This window comes from Anastrepha obliqua, chromosome 2 (genome assembly GCF_027943255.1).
Source record: "Anastrepha obliqua isolate idAnaObli1 chromosome 2, idAnaObli1_1.0, whole genome shotgun sequence".
In the NCBI taxonomy this organism is placed as follows: domain Eukaryota; kingdom Metazoa; phylum Arthropoda; class Insecta; order Diptera; family Tephritidae; genus Anastrepha; species Anastrepha obliqua.
The window spans coordinates 105,345,084-105,370,094 of record NC_072893.1 but is presented as its reverse complement, the minus strand read 5'-3'; the positions used below and the strand labels follow the sequence as shown (position 1 = coordinate 105,370,094).

At 39.7% G+C, this 25,011-nt stretch overlaps 1 protein-coding gene across 1 annotated transcript; it reads left to right on the top strand.

Moving 5' to 3' along the window:
- The first annotated feature begins 21,952 nt into the window (after nucleotides 1-21,952).
- Nucleotides 21,953-23,968, top strand: LOC129239063 (glucose dehydrogenase [FAD, quinone]). The gene is made up of 2 exons (XM_054874344.1): nucleotides 21,953-22,106; nucleotides 22,195-23,968. The coding sequence occupies exons 1-2, from the start codon at nucleotides 21,953-21,955 to the stop codon at nucleotides 23,907-23,909; spliced, it is 1,869 nt and encodes a 622-aa protein (XP_054730319.1). The 3' UTR covers nucleotides 23,910-23,968.
- Nucleotides 23,969-25,011: the final 1,043 nt, after the last annotated feature.

Here is a 25,011-nt window from a genome sequence, read left to right as displayed (position 1 = left end):
AATTATTTAAATTTTGTTTTTTGAATTTTGAAATATGTATGTACATATGTATGTATTATTATTCATATCTTGTGTTTTTAATTGTATAAGAAAGTCTGAACTTTAGTATTGAGTTGAAATATATGTGCATCTGTTATTTTGTATGTATTTTATTTAAAAAAAACCTATTGGAACATAACCCAAAAATTTATATGAAAACTATGTTTTAGATAACACGGAATTACATAACGCGCAATTCTTCTGGAACGTAACTATCGCGTAATACGAGGGATACCTGTATACGCGAAAATAGAATGGGCGATTCTTCTTTGAGAAATTTAAAAAAAGAAATACGAGGAACATTTGACCAACTACTTGATCATCAGCAAGAAATATTGACTGTTCGGTGGAATGATAATGCTGTAGTCAATGTTATAACTAATAATATTGTGGGAAGAAAAAACAAACTATCACTATCCCGCAGCCAAAAGAATTACGACAAGGACGAGGACGAGTATCAAAACGAAAATGGAGATGAAGGTCCATCGAACCTTCCTCGGATCAATGAAAGGGTACACGCCGTCATGAGAAGCATTGAAAACAAATTTCGGCGGTGTGAATTTTGCAAGAAACATACTATTTTTACTTGCAAAAAATGCAATATTCATTTACATACTTGATGATTATTATAAAAATTTGAAGGTGACTTTTCTATCAATAAAACAACAAAAAAATATTTATATTTGAAATAAAATGAAATAAATTGACTTCGAGTGCTAAATTTTTTTCATAAATGTTGTATTTTTTTTTTAATATATTTGACGGTTTTTGGCCAGCGCTCGATTTTTCGACCAGTCCATATCTAAAACACCGATGCTCAGAATTTTTTTTTTTTTAATTTTTCTTCATTACGGTCCTATAAGCACTGACTAAAAAGGAAATGGAAAAATGATGTCGAATTCTTGTAGCGGCCGAAGATGGGTTAATCATGTGTAAACTCTATTATAAAGGGTGGTTAAGTTTCAAGGACCGGTGTTGACATTGAATAAAATACATTTTTTTAGGAAATTATTGTCATTTCTCTTTATTATGATAATATTGGTATGGCTCAATTACGTATGGAACAAAATATCGGCCAAATGCCCACTGCGACCTCGGCGCCACACCTCCATCCGATGGTACAAATTTTCGATGACGCTGAGGCATAATTGAGGTTCTATGCCATTAATGTGCCGAATTATCTCATCCTTTAGCTCTTGAATTGTTGCTGGCTTATCGAAAGAAAGAAGTCCAACGGTCTCGTGACGTTTAGGTGTGGTTCACATTCAACATCGGCACTTGAAATTTAACCACCCATTATATGCGTATGATTTATGTGCCCACCACTGCGCTAATGACTTTAAAAACAATTCGCGCCCCAAATTATGCTTAGCGAATCGGCAAAGCTACCCATTCAAATCATGGATTTGACACCATTTTCCCATGCCGCCAATTTGATTTATTGGCGAATTTCGAGGCTAATGTCTTTGTAAATTAGACCATGGCCTTTTCGGGTTAAAATAATTGGCAAATGATGCCCTCAAATCGACAGTTGTAATAAGAGTAATAAGAAAATTAAAAAAATTCATGTGTACATGTATATGTAAGTATGTATGTATGCATATATGTATGTATGTATGTATGTATGTACGTATGTATGTACGTATGTATGTATATATGTATGTATGCATGTGTGTTTCAACATAAATCTGTGCATGTGCATATGACACGAGATCAGTATAAAAATCGATTTTCACTTGTTTATCAAATAGAAATTAAACTTCCACACAAACGAAGTAAGCAACGTGAAAACGCGAGTATAAAAAACGGACAATGAAATAGTGGAGGATTGTTGCAAGTGCAGCAAGGTATACAAAATGAAACCCACCTACCTACCCTCCCGTGCAAACGAAATATGCAATATTTCAGACAGCGCAGCATTTAACACAATGCGGTGCCAATGCTCACACAAATCACCCCTTAACATCCATTGAAACTTTACCACAAAACTCACTTTGTGCCAGCGAGTAAAACAAATATGCCTGCATCAGATCCTGCGGATTGCCTTCCCGTGACCAAAGTGCAAATGCCGGAAAATGCACCACGACCACTCTCACTGCTGTGTACAGGGTTGGCCATATTAAACTGACCCATGTGATTATTAAAAAAATATGGAAAAAGAAACATTTTTTGTGTTTCATTGTGAAAAACATTTAATTTAGTTCAAGGAGATTCGTTTACATCACTTTTTGAATATGATATCGCGCAAGTGGTCGCCCTTAGCACGTATTTGGATATGTACAGGGTTGGCCATATTAAACTGACCCATGTGATTATTAAAAAAATATGGAAAAAGAAACATTTTTTTGTGTTTCATTGTGAAAAACATTTAATTTAGTTCAAGGAGATTCGTTTACATCACTTTTTGAATATGATATCGCGCAAGTGGTCGCCCTTAGCTCGTATAGCGTAATGTGCCCGTTTTTCGGCGTTTTCCATAGTTTTGGCCAGCGTATCGGCCGATATGGCGGCTATTTCCCGTCGGATATTGGCCTTAAGTGCGCCTAGTGTCTTTGGCTTGTTGACGTAAACCTTAGATTTCAAATTACAGTAAAAAGTTATAGGGTTACTCAATGGGTCAGTTTAATATGGCCAACCCTGTATGTAGGCAGGTGAGTATGATGGCGAGGCGATTACATGAATTGCATTACCTAGGGGGATACATTTCATGCGATTAACGGCGAGTGAAAGTGGTTGTTGGCGACGTCGGCGACGACGGTGATTTGAAAATCTACACAAATGTACAAAACATGCTCATATACATACATACGTATGTATGTGTGTATGTAAAAAGTTAAAGTCGATTATCAGCCCACCCCAAAAGTCAGCAAGTTTCAGCTCTCTGCTGAAAGGTTCCTGGCGTTTCGCAAAAAAAAAGGAAGTTTCAAGTAATTCAGAAATATGCTTTCATTTCACTTTCCAAAAGGAACCTGAGCTGGCAACAAGCCCTATTTTTTAACAAATACTTACATTCATACATACTAGGGTCAAGAATTTCTTTGTGCTTGCGATACCGGAGTTTTCGGGATTTCGTAAATGGGATTTAAATATTTATTATTTTAAAAAGGGTCAATCTGAAAAAATTGCATCAATATTATTTGAGCAGGTAATAATAAATAAATGGGTTTATTTTCATTTTACCCTTCAAGCAAGGAGTGAGGGACTTTGGGTACCCCAAGATTAGTTTTTCTTTAATAAATTCGTAAATGGAATATGAAAGTTAATCCAAGTAAATCGGAGACTATGATTTTTAGCTAAGGCGTTTGGATATCGCAGTTAGAAACGAGGTGGTGCAATGGCGTAGATGCAAGGGTTGTGGCGGAATATCGTCATTTGAGTGTCATACCCAAAAGTGCCCAAAAATGGCGCTCGGAAAACATTTGGAAGCCGCAGCCAAGGCAAGCATTAATTTCACCTGGAAGGACTTTCTTGCTAAATCGTCAGTGGCGATAAAAAATAAATGTAAACATTTTTGCGAACTGTTTGTAGATCCATACAATCTTATGCTGCCCAAGTGTGGGGCTATATATTATCGGATGAGGTCAACAAACTGCAAGATATTTCATAAAACGGATTCTAAGGATACCAGACTTCACGCCAAACTGTGCAATTTTGCTGGAAACCGCACTTGAAGAAAGCCACTTTCATGCATTGGGTCTTCAGATGAAATTTATTTTTAAAACTTTTTATGAACATAAAGAAAGCAGACCGCCGCATAAATTGTTGTAGTAAGTGATACGAAAAAACACTTTCTGGTATAAACATCTAAATGAAATGGGCTGAGAATTTGGATTAACTTTGGACGAATGCATGCGAAATAGCAAGCAGTGGCAAGCCTTTGCATGCAGTTGCAGACAGAATTAAAGGCCAAACACATAAAAGAAGGAATGCGGATTGAAGATATCTTAATGATTTTCAAAGCACGTTGAGATCTGCTTATGTTAAATGTCAATAAATTCGGAAATTTATTAAAAATATGCAGCATCTGCAATCTGAACGGAAGAGAAAATGTGAAGCATTTTACTAGAATGTGTCCTGTACACGCTGAGTTTAGAAATATTTATTTAGAAAAATCAGAATCAACAGAAAAAGAAATAATAAGCGCATAAACGGAGAAAACGATGAAAATTGGAGAACATTTTAGATTTTTAGTATTCAGCTTTAAGATATAGAAATTATTTGATAGCGGATCTTAACTAATTGGTTATTTTATTTACATTTTTGGAAATGACAGACCACAAATAGTCACTACTACTACTAATAACTTCGTAAATAATTTCTTTCTCTCTTTTTCCCCTTTATATAGTCGAGTTTTATTTCAAATCCTGTATTAGTGGCATTCTGATATTATTTAATTTATAATTATAAGGCGACCGCCGTAGCCGAATGGGTTGGTGCGTGACAACCGTTGCGAATTCAGAGAGAACGTAGGTTCGAATGTCGGTGAAACACTAAAATTAAGAGAAAGCTTTTTTCTAACAGCCGTCGTCCCTCGGCAGGCAATGGCAAACCTCCGAGTCTATTTCTACCATGAAAAAGCTCCTCATAAAAAATATCTGATGGTCGGAGTCGACTTGAAACTGTAGGTCCCTCCATTGTGGAACAACATCAAGACGCACGCCAAAAATAGGAGGAGGAACTCGGACAAACTCCCACACAAATGTGTATGCGCCAATTATATATATATATATATATATATAGGTATAATATTAAGATTTACGTGAGCTGGACCGATTTGAAACTACCTCCAAAAATCAAGTTTTTTACACATAAAATTAGTTTTAAAAATATTTTTTCCCAGAAAATCTCCTCAGATTTTAAAAAAGTTAATGTTTTGCACTGAGAACTTTAATTTTTCGTGTGTGCCAATACTTTTTTGATTCACTGCACATTTACGTGTATTGTTTTTTATATTAAAAATAAAACAAAAACAAAAAAACGTTCAAACACATTCATATTTGCTAAAAAGTTAAAGTTAATGTTGCTTTTTTTTCTGCTATAAATGTCTATTTTTCTGCCTCCATTTCATATGCTTTGTCAGAAATTGCAAATCTCGAAAATGTCGGAATTGTTTGAATTTTCGGGATTCAAATTTTTTGGATTTTAATCCAGAAAAGCCGTAACTGACATCCCTAATGCATACATACATAAAAAATGTTATTTGTGAAAAAAAAAGAAATTGCTTCAACAACCCTACTTGCAAGGAACTGCAGCTTTGCTTTATTATTACACTTTCTACTAACACATACCCACATACAGATGCTTCACAGAACATATAATTTACTTTTAAAACGTACAAAGTTCATATTTTTCTTGTTCGACACTGTCTCTTTTTTCTCCTTCTCATTCCCCTTTCTATTGTAAACAAGTGAAACGAATTCTGTTAAAAATTTTCACCGTGAAGTGCATAGATTCAGGCGCAAAGGCGTTAACCAGTAATTACAGTGCATGGCAATGCTAGCGTGACAGGACTTGATGAGGTCAACATTATTTTTTCTATTGAATAATTATTTAAATTGTGTTGGCGCCGGTTTGTATATGTATGTACATACATACAAACATATGCATGTAAATGTATTTTTAATATTGATTTATTTTGCTACACAAAAAGTTGTCAACACAGAAGCTTTCCCAGAGTTATTTTTATATGCGGGTTCAAGGCGATAGCAGGTACAGGAACGTAGAACTGCTAAAAGACCCTTTGGATTTTGACAAATTCGTTTTCATCACAACTGCATGTAACATAGTGCGCAATTTTCATACCAAAGCAAAAACCTTACTATTTTTCCATAAGAATCATAAAATTTATTATAACTTATAACTTCCCCCAAAATATTTCAGATTAATATAATATTATAATATAATATTTGCGATTGCGGCCACCGTAGCCGAATGTGTTGGTGCGTGACTACCATTCGGAATTCACAGAGAGAAAGTAGGTTCGAGTCTCGGTGAAACACCAAAACTAAGAAAAACATTTTTCTAATAGCGGTCGCCCTTCGGCAGGGAATGGCAAACCTCCAAATGTATTTTTGCCATGGAAAAGCTCCTCATAAAAATATCTGCCGTTCGGAGTCAGCTTGAAACTGTAGGTCCCTCCATTTGTGGAACAACATCAAGACGCACGCCAAAAATAGGAAGAGGAGCTCGGACAAACACCCAAAAAGGTGTACGCGCCAATTATACAATATATAAATTATTTTATTATTATTATTATTCTTGTAAATCAATTTCATCCCCTTCAAAATAATCCGCTCTCGATAAAATACACTTATGCCACCGATTTTCCAATCCCCGAAACATGCCAAATAGTCCATTTCCGGTATAGCCATCAGCACCTTCTTCGATTCAGCTTTTATCTCCTCAATCGACTCGAAACGCGTTCTCCGGAGTGGTCTCTTGAGTTTTGGGAATAGCCAGAAGTCACACGGAGCCAAATCAGGCGAATACGGTGGTTGCGGAACGATATGCGTGGAATTTTTGGCGAAATGGTCACGAAGAACGAGTGCAGTGTGAGACGGTGCATTATCGTGATGCAAAAACCAAGAGTTGTTGGCCCATAATTCTGGTCTTTTTAGACGAATTGCTTCACGCAAATGACGCATAACGCTCAAATAATATTCCTTATTAACAGTTTGGCCAGGTGGAAGGAATTCATAGTGCACCACACCATGAAAATCGAAAAAAACTGTCATCATGACCTTTATTTTTGAACGACTTTGACGTGCTCTTTTCGGTGTGGCCTCGCCTTTAGCACGATATTCGCTTGATTGGGCGGTTGTTTCAGGGTCGTACTCGTAAGCATAAAACCAAGTCTCATCTCCCGTAATGATGCATTTGAGCTTGTCCTGATAGTCTGAAAGCATTGTTTCACACACATCAACGCGACGACTTTTTTCCAAGAAATTGAGAGTTTTCGGTACCAAACGAGATTTGACTTTTCGTAGGCCCAAATGGTCTTTCAAAATGGTTTTCACATATCCTTCTCATATTTCGATCATATCAGTAAGGTCTTTAACAGTCAACCGACGATTTTTGAGCACTAACTCCTTCACTTTATTGACGTGTTGGTCATCTGTTGACGTCGATGGTCGTCCGGAGCGCTCCAAGTCATCAACACGTTCTCGACCCTCTTTGAAGTATTTGTACCACTTATAAACATTTTTCTGCGACATGGTCGAATCACCTAATGCCTTCTGCCACATGCTAAACGTTTCCGCAGCCGATATTTCATTCCGCAAACAAAATTTGATGGCACTTCTCTGCTCAATCAAATCAGACATTGCAAAAATCGAAAAATGCACTCTTGGTCGTTTGGTAAACACAAGCGTAAATATATTACTGATAATGACACTCACATGAAAGTTGGCCCAGATGTTATTAACAGTGCTGCCAACTCATGAAAAAAATAACTGGAGCGAAATTTTAATACCGCGCAGTTTGACAAATAAATTCACCTTACTTTTTGCCCACAGTAGTACATATATATAAAATATTAAGATTTACGTGCGCTGGACCGATTTGAAACTACCTCTAAAAATCAAGTTTTTTACACATAAAATTAGTTTTAAAAATATTTTTTCCCAGAAAATCTCTTCAGATTTTAGAAAAGTTAATGTTCTGCGTCGGGAGAAGAGACGATCTCAGAGCCAAAAATCTCTTCCGAAACCCGTCGACCTCATGGCCCGGCAACGAATAGGTGCATGGGAATGCGAGAAGAAACACGTCATCACTAGCGTCACGGAACGGAGATACCAAGCCATGCTGCGGTGGCAAAGCCGATGGGACACTGGACCGAGTGGCAAATGGACGGCGAAACTTATTCTATCAGTAGGCAAATGGGTCCAAAGGAACTTCGGGGCAGTGAATTACTTCCTAACGCAGTTCCTATCAGGCCACGGATACTTCAGGAGATACCTATACCGCATTGGTAAGGTAAGCGATCCCAAGCGCATTTACTGCGAAGCGCCGAGCGATGACGCTGAATACATGTTTTTTAGTTGTGACGGATGGTTCGGGGAAAGAGATGCACTGAGGAAGCAGATAGGCGACATCGCGCCGAATAACATAATCAGCAAAATGCTCAAACGTGTGGGTAGCTGGAACGCGGTGAAGAGAACGGAAAAAAGATAGACATCGACACAGTGCAACAAAGCAAACCCGCACAGACAGAGCCATAAGAAGACGAACAGCCTATAGCATGAAAGCTGACTACAAATATGGTATCTCGACACGTCTTTTTACAATATTCGAAATATTTTTCGTGCTAAATTTTCTTCTCTAATTTTTAATAAAAATAAATTTTATAATAAAAATTTTATAAATAAAAAAAACCTTAGTCTCGAACTTTGAAAAAAAAAACACATTGTATCATCAAAATTTCCATCAAAATTTCAACTTTTTAATCAGAATATGGGTGTATAGTTTTATAGCCCATTCAATTTTTTGGAAAATTTTTTTGTATACGATATACGAGTTTACCAAAAAAATGCTCAATATTTTTTCATATAAAAGACTTCCGAGCTTGTGCTTTAATTATGTAAGCTCGAGTATTTCTTATAAAGGGTGGTTAAGTTTCAAGGGCCGGTGTTGATTTTGAATAAAATACATTTTTTTTAGGAAATTATTGTCATTTCTCTTTATTATAATAATACTGGTACGGCTCAATTACGTATCGAACAAAATATCGACCAAATGGCCGCCGCGGCCTCGGCGCACACCTCCATCCGATGGTCCAAATTTTCGATGACGCTGAGGCATAATAGAGGTTCTATGCCGTTAATGTGCCGAATTATCTCATCCTTTAGCTCTTGTTGCTGGCTTATCGACGTACACCTTTTCTTTCAAATAACCCCAAAGAAGGAAGTCCAACGATGTCAAATCACATGATCTTGGCGGCCAATTGACATCGCCGCGACGTGAGATTATTCGGTCATCAAATTTTTCGCGCAAAAGAGCCATTGTTTCGTTAGCTTTGTGACAAGTGGCACAGTCCTGTTGAAACCACATATCGTCCACATCTATACCTTCCAATTCGGGCATAAAAAGTTCGTTAGCATCTTACGATAGCGAACACTATTCACAGTAACTGCCTCACTGCCCTAATTTGGAAAAAAAATACGGCCCAATGATGCCGCCGGCCCATAAACCGCACCAAACAGTCACTCTTTGTGGATGCATTGGTTTTTCGGCAATCACTCTTGGATTATCATTCGCCCAAATGCGGAAATTCTGCTTATTGACGATTCCACTGCGATGAAAATGTGCCTCATCACTGAATAAGCCTGAATAACTTTAACGCGTTGCTCGATTGTGTACCTTTTCATGGTTCAAATTGAGTTTGTCTGAAATTGAAAAATGTCAAATGAAATGCAGAAAAAAACTTGACGTTAGGTGTGGTTTACATTCAACATCGGCTCTTGAAATTTAACCACCCTTTATATTGCACTGGGTCGAACTATGCGACGATTTAAAGGTGGCATTATTCTTCAAGAAAAGTTCCTTCACAGTTTTGTGTGTGCGGTGAAGCCAATTGTATGTTACAGTCTAACAAATTTGTGCTGTGATTCCAACGATCTATGAAATCATGGAAATCATCGAGTCAGGCCGGCAAGTGAGCATTTATTTCATTGCCCAGGAGCTGAATACTAGTCTGAAAATGGTGTATACTTTCTCCAAATCAAAATCAGAATGAAGCTTTTTCCCGTTTGACTCCTTAACGATAACCGCGCGACCTCTCTATGTCTCCTATGGATATGGCTAATCCTTGTGTTAATGCCAAATTGTGTTTTGCCAAATTTAGGACAATAACGGTGCAACTTTTTGATACTATAATTGTCTCACCTCCTAATATAGTCTAATATAGACGTTAGAAGGGGCATTGAAACGCTAAAATATTCTAAACAATAGGCTTTCGGCGTTTATTTTTATTAAAACTGATCTTCATTGCTTGAGCCGCGAACGCCTATTTTCAATAAATCTTTAACTTGTGGCATTTCTATAGATGAGTGGAAAAGAACAGCAATAACTCATAGTTTTAAAAGCACCAACAAGAATGTTCTTAGCAATTATAGACCGATTTCGAAATTATCCAGGCCTCTAAAATACCCGAAAGTGTTGTAAATGAGAGACTCACACTTCCAATTGATAACTTCAATTGATCCAAAGCTGTTGGATTTATCAAGGGCAGATCAACAGTAAGAAGCCGTGTGGTTTTTACCGAAACATAGCTGTCTGTCGTGAAGAGAATCAAGTTGACTGTGTTTATACTGGTTTTTGTAAGCAGAGTGCAGAGTTTCACTCAGACTCTTAACATCCAAACTTTCTGCTTTAGAAGTCCAGTCGACTTTTCTTGAATGGATTGAGTTCTGTTTGAGTAATAGACTCTGAGTGGTTACCTGCGATAATGTCTCTTCGCAACCTTTTAGATCCTTGGCTATTTACATTATTCATAAATGGTATCAGCTCATGCTTCACAACTTCTGAATTTCTGCTAAAAAAATAGACTCTACAATTCAACATTTAAAAGACTAGTCGCTTGGTGCGCTCGAAACCGTCTTAAGTTGATTGTTAATAAATATTTTCATTCTTCCTTCCAGTGATTCTCTCAAATATGTTACCAAAGTTAAGGCCCTGCCTGGGTGTATACTTTAGAACGAGCCCTCAGATTCTCCACGCAATTTATTTATATATTTTCTCGAAATGTTATGCAATGTTGGCTTATAGACTGAAGTTTTTATATACTACGCTTGTAAGGTCTAGGCTTGGCTATGCACATTTTATTTAGAGACCATATATTGTCTTGCATATAAGTAGAATTCAAAAACCTTTAGTAAACCTATACCACCTTACCAATCTCGTTACCAGATTTTTGCCTTAAAGCCCATATTTTACAGGTTTGCTCCTCTTGCTTTTATGAATAGCTCTGTCGATTGTATTACCCTCCTAGAAAAAATAGATTTCAATGTCCCTATTCGGAACCTACGCCGCACTCAATTGTTCCACGTGAAGTTTTGCATAGCTAATTACGCTACCCCGACTAGAGTCCTCTTAGAGTTAAAATAAAGTGAAATAATGCTGAGGATTTCGCGGACTCCGCAATGACTTCAGAATGAAAACAAATTATCGTTTCGTTAAAATATTCGCAGTAATAACCGCTGCTGGTGGGTGGAAAAGGATCAGCAGAAAAGAAGAGGGGGAATTTCGTTGAGGTTCAGCGCACTAGGTGGAGCTATTTTACTGGGGCGCAACCAAAATCGCAACCAGGCTCTCAAATCGCTAGCTGGTAGCACCTGGGGCAAAGGCAAAGAAATGTTGCTGGCAACATTTAAAGCAATTAGCCAGTCGGTATTAAATTACGTTGCGCACGTGTGGTCGTCAGGTACCTGTGATACGCAGTGGACGAAGCTCCAGACCGGTCCATCAGGACAGCCCAGATTGCCTCCTGATGTCTCACTTGCAACACCTTCAAAACAGGGCTTCTATCAAGGGCTTCCTCCGTCAAGGAGCACGGAAAAATTCTCAACAAGCAATTTCTGCTTGAGTGTTACCGTAGGAATCATCCCTGCAGATATTTGCTACAGCCTGCGCCACCTCCCATGCGAGTCAGGAGGAATCTTTTCGACTACACCAACGAGATACAGGACCAAACTCAACTGCAACTACTGGATCGGGCAGTATATAGACAGACACTAAAAGACATTCATCGGGACACTCTCACCACCTTTCTAAACTCCCCACCTCTGAGTGGCGTTATCGAAGTCCAACCACCAGCCTTTGCAGATGAAGAGCTTCAGCTGTCTCGTGAGTCCCGCGTAACTTTGGTTAAATTACGCTCTGAATAATATACTCGTAGCAGGTTAAACTCCTACTTATCGAGAATCGACCCCGAAATACTCAGTATATGCACGGCATGTGAAGGTATCCCGCACGATACTAATCACTTAGTATAAGTCTCACATATGGCATCTTTAATTTTTTTATTTATTTTTTTTTTTCAAAATTGTGGCGTGTAAATTTCCGAGCGAGATCACAGCTCCTCCAATTGACGTCAGTGTTGTCCTTAAACCCACGACGTTGAACTTTATTTCTCTAGAGTACTCATTGTAAGATTAAAGCTAAATAAACGTTTATAACTTGATTACTGTGACGCATTCAATATTGCATCTATGCACTAACTATAAATTATTTAAATTTATACTTTTGTCTTTTTGTCTTACCTTATCACTTGGGAATTAAATTTTTTGATTAAGACCAGAAAAAATTGTGGAATGAAAACGTACCTGCAAGTAGATAAATAAGATTTGTATATTAAAAATAATAAAAAGGATTTACACCTAAACTGTGCATAAAAATTAAATTGGTTTGATTATACAATACTGTGCAGATAAAAGTTACCACTGCGCGCATACTCTTAATTGAGAATAAATCCTTTTGAAAATCAGACATTTTATTGCCAGGTGTTGTTCGTTAATATCTAAATTACCATTTACTACTGTGGGAAAAAGTAAAGTGAATTTATTTGTCAAAGTTCGCGGGATTAAAATTTCGCTCTAGTTATTTTTTTCATGAGTTGGCAGCACTGTTAATAACATCTGGGCCATCTTTTATGTGAATGTCATTATCAGTAATATATTTACGCTTGTGTTTACCAAACGACTAAGAATGCATTTTTCGATTTTTACAATGTCTGATTTGATTGAGCAGAGAAGTGCCATCAAATTTTGTTTGCGGAATGAAATTTCGGCTGCGGAAACGTTTAGCATATGGCAGAAGGCATTTGGTGAGTCGACCATGTCGCAGAAAAATGTTTATAAGTGATGCAAAGACTTCAAAGAGGGTCGGGAACGTGTTGATGACTTGGATCGCTCCGGACGACCATAGACGTTAACAGATGACCAACACGTCAATAAAGTGAAGGAGTTAGTGCTCAAAAATCGTCGGTTGACTGTTAAAGACCTTACTGATATGATCGGAATATCAGAAGGATCTGTGGAAACCATTTTGAAAGACCATTTGGGCCTACGAAAAGTCAAATCTCGTTTGGTAACGAAAACTCTCAATTTCTTGGAAAAAAGTCGTCGCGTTGATGTGTGTGAAACAATGCTTTCAGACTATCAGGACAAGCTCAAATGCATCATTACGGGAGATGAGACTTGGATTTATGCTTACGAGTACGACCCTGAAACAACCGACCAATCAAGCGAATATCGTGCTAAAGGCGAGGTCAGACCGAAAAGAGCACGTCAAAGTTTTTCAAAAATAAAGGTCATGATGACACTTTTTTTCGATTTTCGTGGTGTGGTGCACTATGAATTCCTTCCACCTGGCCAAACTGTTAATAAGGAATATTATTTGAGCGTTATGCGTCGTTTACGTGAAGCAATTCGTCTAAAAAGACCAGAATTATGGGCCAACAACTCTTGGTTTTTGCATCACGATAATGCACCGTCTCACACTGCACTCGTTCTTCGTGACCATTTCGCCAACAATTCCACGCATATCGTTCCGCAACCACCGTATTCGCCTGATTTGGCTCCGTGTGACTTCCGGCTATTCCCAAAACTCAAGAGACCACTCCGGAGAACGCCTTTCGAATCAATTGAGGAGATAAAAGCTGAATCGAAGAAGGTGCTAATGGCTATACCGGAAATGGAATATTTGGCATGTTTCGGGGATTGGAAAAATCGTTGGCATAAGTGTATTTCATCGAGAGGGGATTATTTTGAAGGGGATGAAATTGATTTACAAGAATAAATAAAGATTTTTCATTTTACAACCAAATTCACCTTACTTTTTGCCCACAGTAGTATTTCAAGAATGTGCCTCAAAATAGAAAAATTAATGTATTCCCGAATACTTCCGATTTAAGAAACACCTCGACATTTCTTCGAGGGCCCAATGGTGCAAACAATAATAGAAATTCAGCTTTTGAAGCAAAATATTATCGTTGGCCTCAAAAACAACCTTAAAAACTATATATAACATTGAGGAAATTTCGCGCATGCGTATTTGGTAAGGCCCCTCCTCGAGCCTTTTAAATGGCTACAATTCTATCCGGGATGGAACTTAATAAGAGTGCTTCTATAAACCAAAACTCAGTTATTGTCATGCTGTTATTGTAACAGCATAACCACTCCCTATAAATGTACGAAGAATACTACTGGAGTGACAGTATTTGGATGGATATAAATCCGGGTCGTTCCGCTAATTTAGTGTCGAATTTCGTGGGAACGCCATCTTCAACTCTTTAGGCTCAAACTTTACGGCCACCCAACAGTTCTTAGAATTTAAATCGGGGATGTTTCAAGGCCAAGGTTTCCAATCATTTTGAGACCGATTTTGATGTTGTTTGGCGAAATTCAACCGAGCGACACACATTTTTCTGATTTTCCTAGACATTCGTGATGGTAAGCCTGCAACTACCAAGCACTAATATCGACCCGATGACGCGTCTTCGTCTACAAGTTCAGCACCTGCCCCTGGAGTACTCCAAGGCAATGTGGATTGAATAATTTAAGCTTGGTCAACATTGGTAAGTATTTTCTGCTTTTAATATAAATAACATTTATTTATTAAATCCCTTACGACCTAAGGACTAGGGGGAACCTGTTATCCTTATAGGGCGTCCCCAGGTGGTAGATAGGGAAACGCCTCCCAGATATGGAAGGTAGGAGAGTAGGTCTCCCGCGAACCACACAGGTCGAAGACGTAAACTTCGTTAAAAAAACTCCCTCAACCCAAGGTGTAACGCGACCCGTGCCTATTGGGTCGGTTTGGCAGCGGGGGGATACAATTAGGCTGTCTCTTAACGGAGCCCTCCTAACGGAGCCTTACCATGGTATGGGGCGCTGTCATGGCGGACCGTTTATTTCCCCTATATCCCCATTGGTCACCCCACATGGCCACATGGGTAGCCCTCTGGAAGGACAGGTGACCGTAAGAAACAGAAGAATGAACAAACGACAAAAAACAAAAACTTCGACTAACGCTACCAAGAAGACGGACACAAACCCAAAATGAACGGGCAAACGGACGCACCCATTAACACAACAAATGGACAAATGGACAACACGGACCGACTCTAACGAGCTGAGGAAGTTGGGAACTTCCTCAGAGGACGAACTCTTGGCCTCCAGCCAAAACACGGTTGATGGCAAAGCTATGGGCACGCCATCAACTTTAAATCAACCATCCACATCCGCTGATGCCAAGGAGCAAAAGCGTCAACGTTAAAAAAGGCCAGTCCAAGTATAAGCTTTACCAGAGGTCTCTGGCTATTCTCGGTAGAATAAGCAAAAACGAGGCTGAAGGGGAAACTCATCCAAAGGACGCGGTCGATAAGGCAAGGTGCCAAAAGGTGGTCGCTGAGTACTTGGCGTTCCAGACCACCCAGAAGACAGAAGCGGTGAAACGCAATGTTCGCAGCGATAAACCTACGAAGAAGCACAAAGTGTCGGTTCACACCGCTTCAATACCAAAACCAATCAAACGCACATTTAATAAGGTGGCCCGGGATCACCTGCAAATAGCGTTGGTTGATGAAATAACTAACCGCGGTAAACCTGCATCGGATAAGTGGTCTGAAATCGAGGCACGGCTGTCGTCGATCACGTCATGGCAAACCCGGAGGGTCATGTGCCAGGATTTGATTCAATGGAGGTGGTCCGCGGCTACAGGGTGATCAAGTGCGATGATCAACTTTCCCTTAACTTCCTGCAAACAGTTGCGGGCAAGATCCAGAACGACTGGGAAGGTTTGCGGCTCAAACTAATCCCGGCCAGCGAAATCCCTAGACGGCCAAGGGCTCGCATCTGGATACCGAACATGGAGTTCGAAGCTAAGCAACTAATTCCATACTTGCAGGCACACAACCGCACTGTTCCGATGGATGACTGGAGCATCGGCAAAGCGGAGGCTACGCAAAAGAACAGTGTGCCCTTCCTTCTCCAAATATCGGAGGAGAGCATCGAGCCACTGGGAAAAGTGGACAACAAACTTCGATTCGGCGTCAGGAAAACGCAACGGAAGATATTCCGCTCTGCAAATCCGGAGAATGAACAGGACGAGGTTGCTCACGGGCGTGCAACTTGACGACGCCGCATCTAGCAAAAACGATGGCGTTGACGAGCAGCACCCGGGAGTGTAGCTTAGCGACGCCGTCAAATTGTAAAGCGACCAGGAGCATGGGTCTCAAGGTTGTCCAAATAAACCTGCAGCACTCGCGGACTGCAACGGGCAGCCTAATCGTTCTCCTGGCGGAGGAGGATGTCGACATCGCATTAATCCAGGAACCCTCGGTGCGGAGCACCGAGGTGAAGGGGTTTACTGGAAACAACCATAACCTTTTCTACAAACGGACTGAAGGTAACCCCAGATCTTGTATTGTAGCTAAGAAACATTTGAACATATTTTTAATCCCATCATATTGTTCACAGGACGTGACGGTTGTGGAGGTAGAAGCCGCTGACGGTGTCGGCATCATACTGGCTTCCATGATCGGCCAGCACCAACCGAGGAGGCTCGTCGGCTTGTGCGTGAAGCTAGAAATAAGAACCTGCTACTCGGATGCGATGCCAACGCAAGGCACTCTCTATGGGGCAGTTCGGAGACGAACGAACGAGGTAAGTCTTTTTACGACTTTATTATCAATACTAACCTGACGGTATGCAACAGAGGTAACACCCTCACTTTCACCTTTCCTAGTACGGAGTACTTTAGGGGATGGGCGGAAGTAATTGATGTTACTTTACTGTCCGAAAACAGTTCGATAAGGGTAGAAAAATAGAGGGTTTCCAACAAAAATTCTTTCTCGGATCACAGCTTGATCCTTTACGAGCTAGATCTGAGGGTGGATACACCCTTACCGTATCGAAATCCACAAAGAACTAATTGAAAAAAGTTCAAAAATGTAGTGAACAATAGGTTGGGAGGAATTCCGATCAGCCAAATCACTCTCACGGAAAACCTTGAGAGTGGGGTTACAAAATTATGAAATTAACGCCAATTTTTATAAATTGCACTTATATGAAAAAAACCGCAAGAGCTGTCAAGAAAAAAATTTAAAATAAACGCAATTCTTTAGTCGCTTAAAACGTGCAGCTATTTTAGTAAAATTTCATGACCCACGTTACTGCATACCCAAAAATTCTCTAAAATTCTCAATGTGTTGCATTTTTCGAAATTTTGTATAAAGTTTAGAAATCTGTATTATATGGACTTGATTAAGAAATGAAAAATATTCTTCTAAAAAAATAACAAAAAAACCATTGTAAGTATTTAAAAAAAATATTCGTGCATTCAGTCAGTTATGCGTTTTTTGAACACGAAAATCACATCAACTATTAAACAAACTGGTATTGAAATTTATTGTCAATTCTGCATCGATTCAACTATGGATTGAAGACGTCACGAGATCTTTCCATTGAAGACGGAAACAGGAAACTAGCGACCTTTCTTCTAAAACTTAGTAAGAAGGACCTGAGAATACTAGCGGGTGTAATCACAGAGCACAACGCCTGTGGCCAGCAAATGGCTACCATGGGAATTATTGACGACTCAATATGCTTGTCCCGCTGTGAGAATGAGTGCACTGCAAAGCATTTTCTCTGTAACTGTCCGGCGTTTTCGCGAATCAAACTTACGACTATTGGGGTGCGATGTTCTGAGTTTGGATAAAGTTTATACTCTTCCACTTACGGACCTCTGAAAAAAGCTTCGCGGAAGAGTGACCTCGAACCAATTTTTCCGTCTTGCCATCCATACTGCATTTATTCTGTCTCTCTATTCCTTCCACTGTAATCTATCCGGGTTTAGTACAATGGACTTCCTGACTAAGTGCTAAGATCTGTTCAACCCCCCACAAATCTAATCTAATCTAATCAAAATTATTTGAGGAGAGAAAGATTTTATAAAATATTCAAAGAGAAGCAGCCTTATCATTTCTTGCCATAAATGTGAGCGTGGATTAGCACTGATTTATTATAGATGGATACTCCATTTGACCTAGAATATACATATAGTACAAGGAAGTTGCAGACTATACATTCAGACTAGACACTACAGCTCGAGACCTCTGCACATCTAATAATACTCCACATGCCGCTTTAAATCTACCCAATCTACCCTACAAAGGACTCCTATTAAGCAAATAAGTACCGAAAGTGCTGTTTACTTACATTTTGAAGTTGCTGTCAAACATTTTGACGTTCAATCATATCAAACTCCAGTAACGTGATGAAGCTCATTTAACTTGAATTGTCTAAAAGGTTTAATGTCTGGCATTTCGGCACAAGCGTCCACTGTGTACCAACTAACTGCGTACTCATTGAATTGCTAAATCATGTACGCGCAATCTAGCAGCAAATTACTCTTAATTTCAAGATCACTTCAGGGACACAGCTCGAAACCATACCAAACAGCAGACACAATATGACAGCAATACCCAGCAAACGCAAGTAAACACGCGCTCAAGTGCAGCAGTGCAAGTCTGAATGAAGAAATGTAACTGATCAATGGTGCAATCGAACTTGTCCAGTGTGGCTTTGCGCTCATTAGCCATGAGAAATCTGCCAACCGGTTTAGAAGGCACGTCGTTGATAATCAAATGGACAGCCGGGTAGTAAGCAGAGAGATGGACAGGCGACCGAAACGTGGTAGTGAAGCTGGCCAATTCGACAGTAGTCAAATACTTTTGGCATAAATTATAAGAAATAATATAAAATAAACTATATTTTTTAATGTTTAATTGCGTTTATATGTAGCTACGAGTATGCATTTGTAAATAAAGGAAACTTGTTTGCCTACGAGCACACAAACACACAAACATGTTTATATATGCATGAGTACAGTTGCTGTCAAAATAATGGTAGCATACGAGTATATAAAGATTTAAATAACAAATATGGGTAGCAACGATTGAGGATTTTATTTAAAACGGTTTGTTTTTTTTAAAAACTTCCTTAAATTATAAATAAAGTCATATGAATATTTCATTTGAGTTCACTTTAATATAATCCAATGTAATATATTGTATGTACAAGAAATATTATCAAATGATGCCACTATGTAAAATTAGTCGTGGTTCAGACAGCAACAAAGTAACGAAAAGCGTTGATTCTTTAGTATACTCGTATCACCAACAAAAGCTGAGTTTTTGCCGATCTTTGTTACCAACAAACCGCTCTCATTTTCTTTATTATTTCCACAATTCAGCTGATAGCTTCTAATTCTGCGAGAGCCACATGTTTGCCTCGTTGGTCACACCTTTGCATTTTGTACATCGCGAGCAACACAAGCATATCCGAACCGAAACAGTTTTGTAGCATATTTTAGGTTAACAGGTGGCCCTGTTGCCACTTTTCACTTGAAATTTATACGAAACGAACTATGAACAAAGTTTCAAATTTGCGTAAAATTTAAAACTAGAACTGGAAAACCGTTGTCACCGACGCCTGAGCCAACGCCAGAGCCCAATAATCACTTTTCGAAGAAGCTGTTTCGTGTCCGATGGGATCAAAGCGGTTTCTCATTTATTATGAGCACATGAAATCAGATGAAGCAGTGGGAGCGCCTAAGGAAATCGAGAAAACAAATTATCATTGTAGTTGTAGGCTCTATGCCACCCGCCGCTGTTTTGGTTGTTGTACTAGAAATTCATTAAACCCTGCCAGCGTGGTGTAATCAGTGATCGTCATCGACCAACTCATCGAACGGTAGGCCTAGGAAACTTGCTGTTCGGACGGGTTGGGTTCAGAGAGTTGTTAGTGAGTGGGTTTAAGAGGGCATATGAATAGGTGATTAGTACCACGCGTGGTAACTTCACATGCTGGACATATAATATATTGAATACGTCGGGATCGATTCTGAGTAAGTAGGAGTTTAACCTACTACAATATCCAGAACGCGGTATTCACCAGATATTGCACCTTCATTTGTTTTTCGAACCACGCAGAACAATTTGGCTTACGAACTCTTCTTCTATTGCAAAGAAATTGAAAATTGACTAACTCAAAGAGTTTCCCAAAAACCAAGTCAATTTTTTCTAAAGGACATTCAAAAATGATCTGAAAGTTGGAAGGAGGTTGTTGTTGTTGTTATAGCAACATAAACATTCCCCATACATATACGGAGAATGGTGCTGAAGTTACAGTCCTTGGTCGAATATATACCATAGTAAATCCGGGTCGTTCCGGTAACGTAGAACCGAACGTCGTGGGAACGGTCGGACGAAAGTTGTGGCTAGCGATGGGCTGCACCTTGAATAAATGAACTGTAACGAATTTTGCTCCTTCATGGACCAAGTTAAACAAAACAAAAAACGGTCTTAATCCTATTAAGCTTAAATTACTCTTTCGCCAATGTGCCGTTGAACTTTGAGTCTATTAACTGTTAGAAGGCCCAATGGCATTTCTTTACAATTAAGAAGAAACCATAATTTGTTGTATGATTTGTTCATGGAGAGGTCAATGTACCATTTGCTTGTACCATCAAATTGATCCAACACCACAGAAACAAGGATACAGGATTTTCTAATAGGAATATATATTAGCATTATTTTTTGCTACAAATAATCAAAAGGCTCTACTTTTTTAACTAATTTTATAAGGATATTATTTTTTTATTTTACTTCTTTATAGACCAAGATCTCTATGGAAAATTCGCTACAATTCTCGTTAACGGCTGATTTGGTTAATTTTGAACGAAAGCTCTTACGGCTGCGATATTTTGGGCATCTACTCGAAACGTTGCGTTGCGTTACCACACTGGCTTAAAGACATTCAACATCCACTATAGCACGCACAGAGTGTCTGACGGTATGATTATTACGACTGTCTTAAAGTTGCGACCAGCTACTCATAATTTCGGTCATAATTTTTTATGATTTTCAAAAGTTAGGGAACTTCACCATGACAAAAATAATAACTTGGAATGACGTTTCGGCATTGTCAGATCATAAAAGTATTTCCGAATCGGTTTGTAATCAGTTACTATTTAAAAACCTGATTCAAAACCCTATATTGATGTTTAGCCAAGTTTTTCCTCTAATTTGTGGAGTGCTTCTTCATGTTGTTCTATAAATGGAGGCACCTACAGTTTTGTGCCGCCTTCAAATGAATTTTTATGACGCCCTTTTTCATGACTCATACTTTCAAATAACTTTAATTGTAACTTTTGCGTTTAACCCCGAGTTCGGAGACCATTTAATAGATTAATAAATAATTGGCGCGTACACTTCTGTTAGGTGTTTGGCCGAGCTCCTCCTCCTATTTGTGGTGTGCGTCTTGGATGTTGTTCCACAAATGGAGGGACCTACAGTTTCAAGCCGACTCCGTCTTATAATAAAATTAATAAAAAAAAGTGGAAAAGAAAAGGTGAAACTCATTTTTTACCGATTAAAATTTTTTGTTATGGCCATTACTATTGCTTTGACCGCAACTGTACAAACGTCAAGACACGGCCAGAATGTAATAGCGACCCCAAGTTAAAGACCAACACTACTTGATTAAGCAACGGCAGTTTTATTAACAAAAGTGTGTTCGCAGAGTGCGGGACAGTTCGAGTTCGCTGCCAAAGATAAGAATTTCGCGCGTAGGGCGATGAACCAGCGAAAACGCATCGCACAGTAGAGAGATGCAGAAGAAATGAATGAAAGGAATAGCAAAACGTAAAGTTACACACTCGACGGGCAAAGAAAAGAATCTTAAAAGCTTTAGCATTCGCTAGTTTGACTTCAAGTTGGTTGCACGTCTTCAATTTCAAGCGCGGAAAATCCAAAGAAGTGTGACAAAAAAAGGAATACAAAGGGCAACGTATTTTAAGGATTAGGCCGGCATTAGTGTAATTAAAGTGAGGAGTGCAATATTCTTTCCTCGAAATGAACGAAACGTTCTATTGGCTATTGAGGTTTCTAATTTTAGCTGCCGCGCTTGTGTCGCCAAGCTACGCGCAGTCGCCACAGGTGCAGCAATTACAGCAACTGCTTGGTATCGGTTTGGACAATCTAGTTTTGAATACGCTCTACAATGACGGTAAGTTGAGCTGCACTGTTAAGCAATATATGAGTACTCGCGTGCGTATGGTATGCAAAATAATTAATTGTATGTTTATGCACTACAGCTCCACGCCAGAATGCCACCTATGACTTCATCATTGTTGGCGCCGGTCCAGCTGGTTGTGTGCTTGCAAATCGGCTCTCCGAGAATCCAAATTGGACAGTGTACCTCATCGAGGCAGGCGGTGTGGAAGGCATCTTCCACCAAATACCCGTGCTCGCCGCCTTCCTGCAAGGCACTCAATCCAATTGGGGTTACAAATCGACACCACAGAAGCGCGCCTGTTACGGCATGTACAATAACGAATGCTTCTTGCCGCGTGGCAAAATACTTGGTGGCACAAGCTCCATCAACTATATGATCTATAATCGCGGCAATAGGCGCGACTTCGATCGCTGGGCTGCTGCAGGCAATAAGGGTTGGTCATATGAAGAAGTCTTACCGTACTTTCTGAAATCGGAGAATGCCTACTTGGCTGGCTTGGAGTACTCGCCCTACCACAATCATTCTGGGCCGCTGAGCGTGGAAGATGTGCAATTTCGTACGCCAGCGGTGCATGCATTTGTTAAAGGCGCACAGCAAGCGGGACATCCTCACACCGATTACAATGGCCAATCGCAAATTGGCGTGTCCTACGTTCAAGCCAACACACAGCGAGGCAGGCGCCACAGCGCATACCGTGCATATATCGAGCCCATACGCTACCAACGAAGGAACCTGCACATTGTTACTATGACCCGTGTAACGCGCGTACTGATAAATCCCATAACCAAGCGCGCGACTGGTGTAGAGCTCTTGTACCGCAATAAATACTACAAAGTGCGCGTACGCAAGGAGGTCATACTATCGGCTGGCGCTTTCAATTCACCACAACTCTTGATGCTATCTGGCATTGGGCCCCCGGACAATCTCAAGGCTATCGGTGTGCCCGTGGTGAAGGAATTGCCAGTAGGCAAATTACTCTATGATCATATGTGTCACTTCGGTCCAACATTTACTGTCAACACCTCCAGAGAATTGCTCAATATTGCGCATCTCACACCGAGCTTGGTGAAATCATTTGTGTTGGGCAATCCGGGCACTATGCTTTCTTCGATTGGTGGCGTAGAAGCGCTTACGTTTCTGAAAGTGCCTAGCTCAAAGGAGCCTGCGGATATGCCCGACATCGAAATCATCACAGTGGCAGGCAGCTTGGCTGCCGATCAAGGTAGTGCGCTCAAGCAGGGCGCCAATTTCAAAGACGAGCTCTACAACAAAGTATATCGACCGTTGGAACAACGTGACCACTTTAGTTTCCTTATCATGCAGTTCCATCCGAAATCTGTGGGACGCCTTTGGCTACACAACAGAGATCCATTTGAATGGCCGCGCATAAATCCAAAGTATTTCTACAACGAAGACGACGTGCAGTTCATGTTGGAAGGTATCAAGGAAGCGATACGCATCACGCAAACACCTGCGATGCAAAGTTTGGGCACTCGCATACACGATATACCAGTGCCCGGTTGTGAGCAGCACACCTTCGGCACAGATGCCTATTGGCGCTGCTCCATACGTACGCTATCGTACACGCTGCACCATCAGGTGGCCACCTGTCGTATGGGTCCTGAAAGTGATCCCACCACCGTTGTCAACGCCGAGTTGAAAGTGCACGGCATACAGAGTCTGCGTGTAGTGGACACCAGCATCATTCCATTCCCGCCTACGGCTCACACTAATGCGGCATCGTTTATGATCGGAGAGAAAGCGGCCGATATGATACGTGACGATTGGCAGTGAAAGTGAAATAGTAAAAGTGTAGTTTAGCGGTATATAAGAATAGTTTATCATTAATTTGCATTAAGCAACCGATTTATGTTAAGTATTGTCCAGTCTGGATGAGACGTAGGGAGGAACAAAGTGAAAAGTGAATCAACAGAAATCTTAATAAAATCAATAAAATATGAAGAAACTGGTATTTGAATTTAAAATTTCAACAAAACTGGAAATGAAATGCATAAAAACCTGTAAGCAAGTTCGGTACGTAAGTAAAAAATTATGTACATAAGTGATTTATCCAATTAAAATTAGTTATGTGGGACACTCAATTAGCGTCAAGACAGCCGAAAAGCGAGATTTAATATGAAATTAAGGTCGAACGAAGCAAGTTTCGTGTAGAAAAAGAATATAAGAGTAGAGTAGAATAAAAAATGTTATTGCAAATTACTACTAAAAATCAAAGAGATCGTTAGTCCATCGAAAACTTCAATAAAGTGAAAGAAAAGTTGATCAATAACCGCAAATTAACCATCAGAGAGCTGGCAGAAGACTTAATCATTGCTTATGGATCCGTTCAGAACATTGGGGTTAATGACTTGGGTTTGCGTCGTGTTGTTGAAAAGTTGGTCCACTGTATTTCATGCAAAAAGGGACCGCGTTGAATCCGACCCGACATTCATCATCGACTCAACGTCATCATTACTGGAGACGAGACGTGGGTTTATGAATACGGCATTTGAGTAGATTGAGCCGATTGAGTAGAGAGCTCTGAATGAGCCAAGACAAAAAAGCCACTTCGTTTTCAGTCAAGAAAGAAAGTAATGATAACGGTTTTTATGGATTACAACGGGATTGTATAGCACGAATTTTTGCCAGAAGCTGTGACAGTTCATAAAAACTATTTTTCGGTTCGCCAAAAAAGATAGAATTTGTGAGAAAACAACTCGTGGATTCTGCACCATTCTATCGCACAATGCCATAATTTTGAGTGAATTTTTGACCAAGAACGAAACGAATACCGTACAACAACCATCGAATTCACCTGATAAGGCTCCCAGCGATTTTTTTCTCTGTTTGAGCGAGTCAAAAAACCACTACGGCGAACGTCTTGTAACAGCCGAAA